Source organism: Eucalyptus grandis, chromosome 7 (genome assembly GCF_016545825.1).
Source record: "Eucalyptus grandis isolate ANBG69807.140 chromosome 7, ASM1654582v1, whole genome shotgun sequence".
Lineage (NCBI taxonomy): Eukaryota > Viridiplantae > Streptophyta > Magnoliopsida > Myrtales > Myrtaceae > Eucalyptus > Eucalyptus grandis.
In genome coordinates, this window is record NC_052618.1 from 23,701,566 (window position 1) to 23,715,128 (window position 13,563).

Below are 13,563 nucleotides of genomic sequence, written 5' to 3' on the forward strand. Positions count from 1 at the left end.
AGGACGAGGGTCCTTGTCCTCCCCTAGATTGGACAAGGACTGCAACTCCTCGTCGAGATTTGGAAAAAAAAAAAAGCAAAGAATGAAGAAAAAAGAAAAGAAGAAAAAGATAATTAAAAACAAAAAAATTCAAAAATCATAAAAAGTATTCACGTTAGCATTGGAAGATGTTCACGTTAGTGATTTGGTTAAAGTTAGGTGGATGAATTGATTAGCAAAATTTGAAAATATTTATAACTCACTGGACAAAATTGAAAGATTTAGGATTAAATTGGCAAAAGTTGATATATATATGACTTTTTTAACAATTTTCCTATTCACATAGAAAGAAGATAATGTGCTAATTATCGAAATGGAGAGACAAGGAAGCACTTGTGACCTAAATGTGAAAAATAGATACTAGTGTTATCCAAAATAGGACGCATATGCGTGCAATCAACAACTATCGAAACTTGATAAGAGGATAAAACTTTGTCTGTCTTGAATTAGGATTACAGTCCGATTCATGGTCCCACGAAAGTCTCTATCGAGCTATAAACTCAACACAGTCTAGACATACCACGTCGCGCGGAATGTCGCCTGTTTGATGCCTCGATGATATTTAATTGTAATAGGAAGAGAGCACTGCTTCAACAGTTTAGGCTACAGACCAACGAAGCGGGACCGAAATGGAAAGGCAAATCGAGAAACATAGGTATCCACGTTTCTCCATTAATAAATCAATCGTCACCATTTCCAACTGGTGTTGCCCTAATGATACCAAATCACATGCCCTTTTTTAGTATTTTAGGGCGTGGACGCTGTTGGGTCGTTGCGAATAGCAAGGCACACAGGATGTCACCACTTACGTTTCTTTGGCATTCCATTGTGGGGGCACATCTCATTTATAATATAGTTTTGCAAAAGGGTGTGCATGCATGGAAGTCATGCACAAGTCCGTCGCCGTCTCATCCCTTTCTTCCAAACAAAAAGAATATCATTGCATTCAATATGCCCTTCTTTTCATTCCCATGACGTGCGCATTTGGGGTTCTTACATATGTATGGTAAAGAATTGGGATGATCTTTGGAGCCAAATCGCTAATCCAAGTTCCAAATTATTAAGTTTTGTTAACCAAAGTTTAAATATTTGATGAAATTAGTGAATATTGAATAAAAAATTCAACAGAGTGAAAAATTTCAAGGAAAGGGTTACTTGCTTCATTCACTAAAAACGTAGTTGATATTGTTAAGAGTCTTGCTAGTTATTTTATCGTTAAAAACTATCAATGATAATAGCGGTCCCATGTTCGGAAAGAAATTGTATTATTCGGTCATCCACTTTCAGTTTATAATTGTAATACTTAAGATTGTCATCACTTAAAATTTAGTACTTAAATTATTAGCTCTTATTTTCCAGGTATACCAAATAAGCCCTTACACTTTCTATGAATATTTTAGCTTTGTTAAAAATGAAAAGTAACTTTTGGGCTTTCTTGGAAATGCAAAGAGTACGTTTGTACAAACCATTAAACAACAAAATAATCGTAAGTGACTTTAGATGACTCTAAGTGATAATATCCAATGTATGTATTTTCTAATCAAAAGCTGAAGAAAATTGAAAGCTATACTCATGCAATATGTTCTCAAAGCAAACTTGTGGAAGTTGAGTATGAGAATGCAAGAGAGTTTAAACACCAGGAATTTTATTTTCTTAAACATAACAATGCACATATAACATATCTTTTCTACATACCATGTGAATTCTAATCGAGTATGATTTAAGGACTACATTTGATATAAGTACCACACCAACCTCATCTTCAAAAGAATTGTCAACTTTCAATCTGGCATTGCAAAATGAGGTAATTATTTTTCTTTATTTTATTTTTTGGGTCGCAACTAAATCGAAAGGTGAGAAAAAGAAATTATAGTGGTTCTGGACCTAATTAAGCTAACAAACATTGGAGGGTCTTGTGGTCCTATAGCTTGTGGATTCCTAGCTGTTAACTAGAGGCTGCTTATGAAAATTATGCAAAAGCTTTTTGTGGGCTAGGAAGATGATAAAAGTTAGGGTTAAAGTCTTTTAGTCGAGAAAGTACGGAAACAAAGCACACACCATTTGAGCTGTTGATTTATTGCGACACTTCTCTTACTTTTAACTCGTGAAGTAAAAGCATGTTCAAGTTTCTTCGAGAGACACCCTCGATAGTGAAATGTCTAATGTGATCAATAATACTAATGTTTACGCCTAAGCATAATGCAAAATGACATCACAAAGAAATCGACCGTAATATGCGTGACTCTCTTTGATTCGCAATCGAAACTCAGGAATGAATTATATGCTAAACGAGTTACAATAGCAAGTCTTTTAACTCCTCTAGCATCATTTGTGTGACTATTGATTTAACTTTTTTAGATACAAACTGTTGATTAATGCACCAACCTCTCTATTATTTATTAACCCGCCTCAATTGTAATAACAAGACTACGTCTTCAAGAATATAAACTTTGTATTTTTTTTTTAAATTATAAGAATGCCTGTTCTAAAGAAGAAAACAAGAACACGCCTCTCTTCATTTCCCTTCGTTTATACTGCTTTCCCAAAAGTCTTTTCCCCAAAGGAGTCAAAGTGAAAGGGGGGGGATGAAGTCCTGGTTCCTTTTCATATTTCACGAATGACAAATTTCGCTTTCAACTTCAATGATCATTACTCCACAGTCCCAGAGCGCTCTGCGATGCCCATCATTATCATGGGAGCAAAGGCAGGAGTAGTACTACTCTCTCTCTCTCTCTAGCAAGACTAGAGGCTTGAGTGCCAAGCCTAGGGCAAGAAAAGGGGAGGAGGAGAAGCAATAAAGCAGGTCCTTGATAAATAATAACAGCAGCAATAATAACAAAGCAGGGGGGAAGCAGGGAGTGAGTGTCGAGGAAGATGGAGGTTGTCAGGTTGGCGTGCCAGGCTGAGCAATGTCCTGCGGTGAATGAAATGCCTCTCCCTGAACTACAAGCTTCCCCTTCTCTCTAACCCGAAATCGAATGAACAGCATCAAGCTTTCGCCGAGCTGGTAAAAGTGACTGAGAAGCAAATGGAAAAGCAGAAACTAAAGAAAAAAGAAAAAAGAAAACAGAAGAAAAAGAGAGAAAAGGGGAAGGAAAAATTCACGTCCTATTTGGTAACCGACCAGTTCTTCATTATTTTTTGTTCCTTTGTTTTCTGAAATAAAAAAAAATTATTTTATAACATTACCTAATTTTTTATTCCTTATGGATATAAACAAAGAAGTAAATAAAAAAAAAAAAGGTTACTTTTGGTTTTTAGAAATAATTTATGAATCAAGTCGTTTTCTTGTCGGCGATTGGCTAGATAGAGAAAGAAGAAGAAGAGAAGAAAAAAATTATAAGAAATTATATGTCCACAAAAAAAAAAAAAATTGAGTCTTACCAAATGTATTCAAGTTCCTTCTTTATTTACCAAACGTATTAGAACATTCAAAAACTCATCTTAGAAAAAGATCAGAAAAAAGTTATTTTTAAATAAAGATTATTATTGCGAGTAGAATAATTACCAAATTCACCGTTAATGGGCCATAGACAATAAAGGGCAGTGACTGGTTTACATCAAGCTTTGGGGTTTCGTCAATTCCAGCATGAAAAGTCTCGTTTGTTTGGGAGCCTTTTGTTTCCTCCTCAAACCTGGGTACCTACTCCTTTCCTTCCCTTTCCTCTTGTTCGTTTAGTGCTGATTGGATTCTACAAGCTGGGGAACAGCTCATTCCCTGATGGGTGGGTACTTCCACGTTTTCATTATTCCCCCTTGGGATTTTGTGTTCAGGATTCCCCCCTCTCTCTCTCGTTCTCTCTCTACAAGTTCTGAAAGCAAAATTTAATGCTGGTGCTATGAAGTAAATGAGCCTCGTCCTCCCGGACTCGAAGAGTGTACTCATTATGCATTATAAGATTCCTCCCCTTTTTCCTGTTCAATTATCAGCACCGTGCTATCTCAGTTGACGTGTCTCCTGTGCTCTTGGGTTGAGCTCTGAAGCGATGCATGTGATTTTCTTGTCATCCTCTCTCGTCTAACTTGCAGATTTTTGGCAACAGAAAAAGAAAGAAAAAGTGGGCTTGGGTTGGTTTCGATGGGTTGTGCACGGAGAGTGAGTTTTGGGTTTGTGTCCTTCTGCTTCTACGCGAAAAACAAATCTCGAAAAGATAAAAATGTCGCCTTTATTTTTTCCCTCTCTGTTTTTGGCTCGCCATTTCCTTTTCATGTGGGGCTTGTGAAGCTCTGCGCTTTACAGAATATTAGGATCTCTTTGGATCATTATTTTACTTGATTCCCGAGATATGCTCTCATGGGGGGTACTCCTCTCTCTCTCTCTCTCTCTCTCTCTCTCTCCTCTTTCTTTCCCCTGTTTTCTTGTTTTCTTTTATAATAAATTGTTCAGTTCCCCTGTTGAATTGATTTCGTTGTTGAGTCCCTGTTTGATCCTCCGTCGCTATACTAATTGACCGACCATATTCTGTCCTCCCTCTCTCTCTGAATTATTCCTGCGAAGAAAGAGGAGGGAGGGGGGGAACACTTAAAAGATAGATGCTTATTGTCTGGCGTTCTGGTGGGTTTCCCTCAACTAATACCGAGATGCTGTTTTCAGTTGCAGGTTCCTCAAAGCTCCAACGGTCGAAGAGTGGTCGATATTAGTGGAAATTGAGGCCGCGCAGGCATGAATCTTCAGTACCCTTTTCTTTATTTTTTTGTCCCCTCTCTGTTTTTCTTTTTCTTTTTTCTTTTTGGGTTGCTGAGACTGAGAGGGATTCAAAGAAACAGAGTGTTCAGGGAGATCAGAGGGAGAGAGATTTTTTTAAAGGGGGGGAGATGGCTGTAGAGATGGTGCGTTGCGTCAGACTCTGCTAAATGGTGTGTTTGAGAATTATATTTAAAGTGTTAGTGGGGAGAGAGGTCTGAGTGATGGCTGTGTCTCCTCGGCTCACAAGGTGCGCCCTTACTCTGTGGCTTTGCCTTCAGCCAAGGAAACAAGCTCTTCCCTCAGCTCTCAGTCTCTTCCCATTCAAGAGAACCTCCTATTAAAATATTGCCATTCTCTCTCTCTCTCTCACTCTCTCTTTCTTACTCAGACTCTGTGCCATGGTTGGTGTCAAGATTCGGTCATAGCACTGAGGAGCATTGGAGCGCATTATTATCCTCCCCTTCGCTTCTGAGATCTATTCCTCCCTTGGCGCCCCCAGAAAGTCGGCCATATTCGTGAACTTCTTCTGGTCCCCCCAATGTTCGGAGTATCCGCCTTTCCGTCCCCGGGAAAGATTGTCGGCCTCGGGTTAGGAATCATGTGAGGTCGTTGGACAGTGCTTTTGAGTTCATTTGATCTAACGGGGATCAGTTGAGTTGTGAGGAGGTTCGTTTTGCGGGGTGGTCCTGGTTTTGTCAAGATGAAGTTTATGAAACTCGGGTCGAAGCCCGATTCGTTCCAGAACGAAGGAGACAATGTCAGGTAACATCTCCGGGGCTCTTTGCGTTTTTCCTAAGTTTCTCTTTTGATTAGAATAAGAGGGAAAGTTTCTGGATGTGCTCTCCATCGTCCTGCGGTTTTGGATTGATTTGGTTTGGTTGGTTGGCAATGAGAAAGTGATCCTTCATTGCCGACCAGCCAATGGCCGAAGTGGTGTCTGCACTAACGGACAGATTTACCGAGCTGGGTCCCTTTTTCGAGTTTCCATGGCTTCTAAAGACATGATTTCACGAGTAGGAATGGCTTTTTGATGAAAAATTTGCTCCTTCAGCAGCGATGCATATGCTGTCATTGTCTTCTTCATCCTTCCCAACCTCGGTCAGATTTAAGTATTACCGGACTCCATGGCTTGATTTTACCCTTTCACAGCTAGCCTGGGGGATTAGGCGGGGACATACCGAGAAAAAGCTTCACATAAGTGTTGGGAGAAATTTTCTTTAACTCGTTTGAATTTTATCCTATCAATGTTCTTGCTCTGTCCATAGAAAAGTTTGAATGTAAATTGTTGATTTGAATTGGATCGATGCCTTGTGCTATATTTGTTTCTCTTTTAGTTCTCATAAGGTGTTTAGGAACTTGAATAGATGCAGTTTCCTTTTTCGGCTAAATAGGTGGAAAATAGAAGCTGCATTAAAAGATGCATTAGTTGGCATCGCAGCAGGAGATGGTCAGGCACAGAAAACTAGGAACTCTGCCAATGTGTTTGCTACATCAACTAATCATTTATGATAGGCATATGGTGCTCAACGGAGATCCATCTTAACCTTGACAGGAAAGTGTTGAAGTTCAAAATTTGCATTTTGGTGATGCCTTAATGTGCAACAGCATCCAGTTGGTCGTAAGACTGATTTCACTTTAATGAGAATTGTTGTTACAACCAAACTGTCGTTGACAGCAGTCTGCAGTACATCAACATTTGCACAAATTTTCTCTTTGATAGACTTGACTTCTGGGTATGTTTTTATGGTTTTTCTCTCTCTCAAGCAGTTCGATTGGCTAAAAAATTGAACTAGTTCTGTGCTTTGTAAGTGGGAAGATTCTTGATACGCCCATGCATGCCTATGCAACTTCATGTGGAGGTTTTTTTATCAGTGATGCCTTAAAGTGCTTGAATTTTGTGCATTGTGTTGTGAACATTTATTCTGGGATTCATTTCTGCATAGTTGTATCAATAACACCATAAGGGGGCATGACAACGTGCAGGTATGTTTCAAGTGAGTTGGCAACTGATATCACCGTCAGTATTGGGAGTGTTAAGTTCTACTTGCACAAGGTATGGTCAACTCAGAACTCTTTCTACACAACCACAACAAAAAAGCAATGACATTGTGACTTTCTCGGCTTATTTTGCCACGCATAACCAAAATGTGCTGACATTACCTTTTAAGGTTCTGTTCCCGTCACGTTAAAGTATAGCCATGCCATGATAAAGTAAATGGGACTAAGTTTTGGCCTACTTCTTGTGCTCCTTTACTTGAAATGAGGTTGCCATTAGTAGTTCTGCACAAAGCAAAAACTTGTCATGACTTACTTTAGCACTACCATAGTTTGCCTATCTAGCTTGACTCCTTTGTTGGACTCCTCAGATTTCTGAGGACAATAAATAGATTCAATTTCTTCGTCCAATATCAATTTCAATGGAAGCTGGACCCGTAATTTGTTTCTTTAGTTGAAAATTGGCAGGTTAAGTAAATGTGATTGAACTATGAATTCTTCTGATGAACCATCAGTGCATAAACTTGCCCTCGCATAAACTTCAACGTCGACCGCGTAGAGTTGTCTGTTCGTTAGTATATCCTGTAGAGATTTGGTACTTCTTTCTTAATAAGGGATTAATCTACTTGTTGCAGTTTCCTCTTCTGTCAAAGAGCGCACTTCTGCAGAAACTGGTTGCAGCTACCAATAATGATGACGGCAATGAAGTCAACATCTCGGACATTCTGGTGGGCCTGCCTCATTTGAGGTCTGCGCCAAGTTCTGTTATGGCATGACTGTCACCCTGAATGCCTACAATGTCGTTGCTGCCAGGTGCGCAGCTGAGTACTTAGAAATGTACGAGACAGTTGAAAAGGGGAATCTTATCTACAAAATTGAAGTCTTTCTTAGCTCTAGCATTTTCCGAAGTTGGAAGGATTCGATCATTGTTCTTCAGACCACAACATCCTTATTACCACGTTCTGAGGAGTTGAAGTTGGTGAATCAAAGTATTGAGTCAATTGCTGTGAAGGCCTGTGTTGACATCTCCAAGGTCGATTGGTCCTATTCATACAAACCGAAAGAAGCTGGCAGAGGAAAATGGGACAGACTCAAATGGTGTCCGAACTCGTGTGGTTCCAAAGGACTGGTGGGTTGAGGATCTTTGTGAGCTTGATATCGAGTTATACAAGCGTTTTGATGAATATCAAAATGAAAGAGGTACTTCAGGGCGAAATCATCGGTGAAGCACTGAAAGCTTATGCTTACAGAAGGTTGCCCGGGTTCAGCAAAGGGATGTCCAAATGTGGAGATACACTAAAGTATCGGCTGGTGGTTGACACAATCGTGCGGCTGTTGCCCGAAGAGAAATGCAGTGTCTCCTGTGGTTTCTTGCTGAAGTTGTTAAAGGCAGCCATTTGGGTCGATTCAGGGGAGACAGCAAAAAGGGACTTGATCGGGAAGATAGGACAGCAACTAGAGGAGGCTAACGTGAATGATTTACTCATACGAGCACCAGAAGGAGAAAGTATGATGTATGATGTTGGCACTGTAATCGCTGTAATTGAGGAATTCTTGTCACGGGAGAACCAGGAGATCGAGTCCCTTGAAGAAGAGCATGAGCTGGGAGGCATGAGGAGGCCAGGGATCTTGTCCGATGCTTCCAAGCTGATGGTGGCAAAACTAATTGATGCGTACCTCGCCGAAATATCGAAAGATCGTAACCTGCCTTTGTCGAAGTTTGTTGAACTCGCTGAGATGCTGTCAAGTGTTCCTCGGCCTTCCCATGACGGACTTTACCGAGCCATCGACATGTATCTCAAGGTAAGAGTTTCGCGCCTTTCTCTTTTCTCTTGGACTCTAAGATGTATTAATATCTGTCGTGCACGGAGCATTTCAAACTGCTGGGTTCATTCCAAATTGATCTGATTTCAGTCTTGTCTTACCGAAGAAACGCAAGTTCTGATTGGGGATCATTAATGTTGATGATTTGTGTTGAACTGTCATCGATGCAGGAGCATCCTGGGATCACCAAGAGTGAGAGGAAGAGAATTTGCAAGCTGATGGACTGCAAGAAGCTCTCAGTTGACGCGTGCATGCACGCTGTGCAAAACGAGCGGCTCCCTTTACGCGTCGTCGTGCAAGTGCTCTTCTTCGAGCAGGTCAGGGTGGCTGCGTCATCCGGGAGCAGCACCCCAGACCTCCCCAAAAGCCTTCGGGAGCTGAACAACGGGTCCCATGGGAGCTCGAGGTCCGCCAATACCAACACAGAGGAAGACTGGGATGCCGTGGCCACGGCGGAGGAGCTCAAGGCCCTCAAGACCGAGCTGGCCTCGCTGCGGCTAAGCATCGGGGCCCGAGGAGGGCCCGAGAGGAACGGGGAGGGAAAGCCGAATGTGGACAAGGCCGCGATAACCAAGATGAAGGGGCTGCTCCGGTCGAAGAAAGTGTTCATGAAGATGTTCTCGAGCAAAAGCCAGAGCGAAAACAACAGCGGCTCTGGATTCCTCCGAGAGTCTCGGCTCCGGCAACGGTAATGTGGATGAAGTGAAGTCGACGCCTTCCCAGAACAGGAGGTACTCGGTATCATAGTGAAACTGTGAATCGGGGGTAGTTTTTAATATGTTCTTTTTTTGGCACCCGACTTAATAGGATTTAGAGACATCAAATGTTGGATAATGTCCTTTTGAAGTGGAAGTGAGAGTACATATGATGGCTAAGGATCGCAGGTAAGTGCTGGTCTGCTGAAGAAGAATTTGTATTTTGTTAGCAAGAGTTGTTCAAGTTGACAGCAACTTCTATTTCAGGAAAAGAAGATGTAATTTGCCCTTTATAAGAAGCGTCAATTATGACGTCATTATTAAGTAGATTCAGCAATGGTTAGTGATTCGTCCTCGTTGAGATTTTGAAAACTCTAAAGTTGGCACTTACTTTTTAGTAATATTTGCAAATGTGACCTTTAAAGTAGTGTTCTTTTGACCTCTTAATCGAACAGAGATTGATGTCAATGGCGTGCCTCCAAGAAACTTAAAGCCACTCTCTCATTCTGACAAACGAATAATTGACTCCCCCCCTCCACGATTAGCAATAGAGCAATGCTATACTTACTAAAATTGATTTACAAAATTAATTTACTAAATGGTTTGTCGGATTGTTGTGAGTGACCCTTTAAATAAAAAAAGACTATATTCATGAACTAATAAAATTCCGACACATGATCTTGGCATGTTTGGTGTTTCTCTTAGTAAAGAGTTAAAATTAACCTAAAGTAAAAGTCATTTCTCGTTTGTAATTTATTAATTAAGACCTAGGAAATTTATTACCTTTTCAATTCCTATTTGAAAAGAAGTGAAAATAAAATGGGATGTCTGTTATATTTACTTAAAGTTGGAAGTGAGAGAATATTGTTTTAGTACTCGTCATGTGTCACCTCACTTTGCACTTGCAATTAACGTATGGCATGACACATGACATAGTTTCATGGGGCTCAAAATCAACAACTAAGCATGAGTTTGCATTTTTTTAACATCAATCATACTTTCATATGTAATAGAGTTTAAAATTCAAAAATGAATAATGAGAAAATATTTCACATATGTTTAAAATTCTATCTCTTATAAGTGTAAAACTTGAAATATGAATAACTAGAAATCATCTTCAAATAAGGTATAATAAGGTTCATCAAATGGAAAAATTTTATTTAAATTAAAAAAAAAAACATATATATTCTTGTTACTAACTTGTAGATTATTTCTAATTTAAATATAACCTATATTACTGAAGTATGGACTCGACAAAATGTATAGATTTTGTTTTGCAATGAAACTAACATTCATTTTAGACTTGCAGTTTACAAACTTGTGCATTTTTATTAGGTTAAATTTCAAAAAGAAAAGAAAGCTAAAGAGAAAGTATCGTTGGAATCTAATTTATACACAAATTCTTCGAAAATTTATGGTATGTAATTATGGGATGAACATCACTTGAAAAATAGAAATATGCTCATCAACAGCTACACCATTTGCAATTTCAAGTGCAACCCATTCCATCACATCACAAATCTCGTTTAACAGAAAATTCGTTTAGTTTACATGTTCCTATATAAAAGCTGTAGTATAGCTATTTTATTACACGAAGAGATTACTTCATCTTAGTATATTCTATATAAAATTTCAGCTTTTGGGAGTCGGGTTTTAGTGGCTATATCGACACGAACGGGACCAAGAAATTGCTGGATCGAATGAGGGCAGCCCTTCGCCAGATCGGGCTGCCCTTGCCCAAACTGATCTGGAGAATGGCTGCCCTCCCCAAACCAGGCCAGGCCAGGTTGTCCTTTACCTGAGGGTGGCCGTCCGAGGAAAAGAGAAAAGAAGAAAAGAAAAGAAGATAAAAGGGAAAAAAAAAAAAAAAAAGGAAAAATATAAAAGTAATTTAAAAATTCAAAACATATTATTAAAAATTATTTACATCAGGCTACATATGACAATAATGTTTATGTTAGTAATTTCTAGTCAAAATTTCTAGATGGATTTATTTGGTAAAATGTGGAAATATTTAGATCTTAATTGGCAAAATCGAAAGGTTTTCAATTGAATTAGCTTAAGATTTTTTAAACAATTTTCGTTACCCTAATCCTATGACGTTAGAATCAAGACAAGGTCCCGACAGACGAAACTCCCACACGTTCGGAGTTGTCACTTAAGTCATCGTTCAGGCCCGGGAATTTCCACAGTCTTGGAATGCACCTTCTTTACCTCATCGAACTATTCTGGAGCTCCTAGAATGTTAGAAATTCGACTTTGAGTTTGCCTTACCTGCCGGACTCGATTTTATGCTCCAGAAAAGTTGGAACATTAAGTTCGAATCTCACTTCTTAAGCTCAAATTCCCATAATGTTGGAAAGTTTTATTTCGAGCTTATCTCTTATGCTTGAACATAAATTTAAGCTCATTCCACATGCCGAACTTTCGTTTAAGCTAACCACCTCATGGCGGGCCACATATCGAGCTTTCCTCCATCTAGTCGCAACATGCTCGATGCAATGGGTTAGTACCAAATGCTACGCAATTTGATGCCATGCATATATAGAATATGCAACATTAATATTTTTGTTAGAGATCAGCACTAATCCCCAGTTATTTTGATGCAATGAATGATTAGGGTCCATTCGTTTCGCGGAAAACAACTTCTGAAGAAAACATTTTCTGGAATTTTCGGTGTTCGGATGGTGGAAAATAGACGGTCAAAGAAAATGTTTCCGATCAATGGAAAATCTCCTCCTAAGATTGAGGAAAATGATTTCCTCTTTTGAGAAGAGGAAAACATTTTCCATAACTTCTTTCACCTTGTTTCTTTTCACCAACATATTTATGTTTTCTTTTCTTTTTTGTTTTTTTTTAAATCGAGTTTTTAATTATTTTCCTTTTTTTTTTTTTCCATTTCATCTTCTTCCTTGGTGTCCGGTCGTTGGCCACGGCGGCGGCCGATGACTGGCCGCGAGCCAACTCAAGCCTCACCCTAGGCCGACGAGGCTCTACCTAGCCTAATCTAGCGAAGCCGAGTTCGCCCGAGCCCGGTGAGCTCGAGCAAAGCCCGAGCCGGCAAACCTCTAGCAAGCTCGAGTGAGATCGATCAAGCCTCTAGCTCGCCGATCCGTGTCGGGTCTTGGTCGATCGCTAGGCGGCCGGCCATCGTTAGGCATGTGGCGGCGGAGCAAGGAGGAGGAAGGAGGTGGCGGCGGAGGAAGGAGCGGGGAGGAAGAAGGAGGAGGAAGGAGGAAGGAAAAGAAAAATGAAAGAAGAAAAAGAAAGAAATAATAAAAAATAATAAAATTTTCGATTTTTTAAAATACAAATAATCAATAATTCATTTTTTAAATATAAAAAAATTAAAATATTTTTTTGGTCAATTAAAAATATTAAAATTCAATTTTTGATAATTTTTTTCCCAAATAATTAAATTAGTTAATGAACGGTGGAAAATATTTTCCACTAAAAGTTTAGATTTCGGTTGAAAACCGGAAAATGAAGTCATTTTCCTGGAAAATGACTTCTATGAAAAATATTTTCGGAAACTTGTGGTATTTTCCGCAAAACGAACGGACCTTTAATCTAAAGCAAAATTGATGTATCATCACTGCTCAAAGTTAAAAAATCAACCGTCGGTTAAAATTTAATAGTATAATCTCAAAAAAGAGATCTCTAAAGATCCGGTACTTAATACACGAAGTGCTTTTTGTTTACTTCGAAGGTAAGGCGAGAAGCAATGATGTTGAGAAGGATCTAGCACATCGACAATAAGGGGGGAGCACATTGCCCCTTGCTCCAATTTGAACACAAAGCTGGGCGAATTTTTTTTTTTTTTAATAAATATGGTTAGGAAAAACATCAAACTGAACCACAGTGTAAATTAAACAGATATCAAATCAAAACGCTTTTTTGTATATCATTCCAATTTCGTCCTTTTTTTCTCTTTCTCGTCAAAAAGCTTCAACTGGACCAAGGCCTTCTCTCCATATGGGCCTTTTAGCCATTTGCTCTTGTATGTTTTGTTGTGGGCCCTCTAAAGCTTTGTGTTTTCTATTATGTCTTAGGCCCTTTTGGCCTTTGTGTATTGTCGATTCGGTTGTATAGTTGGTCAATTAAGGGTTGGGAAAATGATGCTTAATTCCTAAACTTTGATTCAATACGTAATGTGATCTTAAATTTTTAACATGTTCAATGTGGTTTGTAAATTCCAATCTAATGTGCAATCTTATTCATAAACTCTTAATTTATTCAATGTGATCTATGAACTTTGGTCCATTATTCAATATGGTTACTAAATTTTTAAAAAGCGGATAAAGAGAAAGTATATTTGAAATT

General features: G+C 39.1%; 1 protein-coding gene across 1 annotated transcript; it reads left to right on the forward strand.

Annotated features, from left to right (window-relative positions):
• Positions 1-5,372: 5,372 nt before the first annotated feature.
• Positions 5,373-9,612, forward strand: LOC120295325 (BTB/POZ domain-containing protein NPY2-like). Its single transcript, XM_039316347.1, is given in 8 exon segments — positions 5,373-5,488; positions 6,710-6,779; positions 7,357-7,444; positions 7,447-7,775; positions 7,777-7,895; positions 7,897-8,524; positions 8,716-9,201; positions 9,203-9,612. Coding segments are annotated over 8 exon segments (1,872 nt in total). The 5' UTR covers positions 5,373-5,426; the 3' UTR covers positions 9,293-9,612.
• Positions 9,613-13,563: the final 3,951 nt, after the last annotated feature.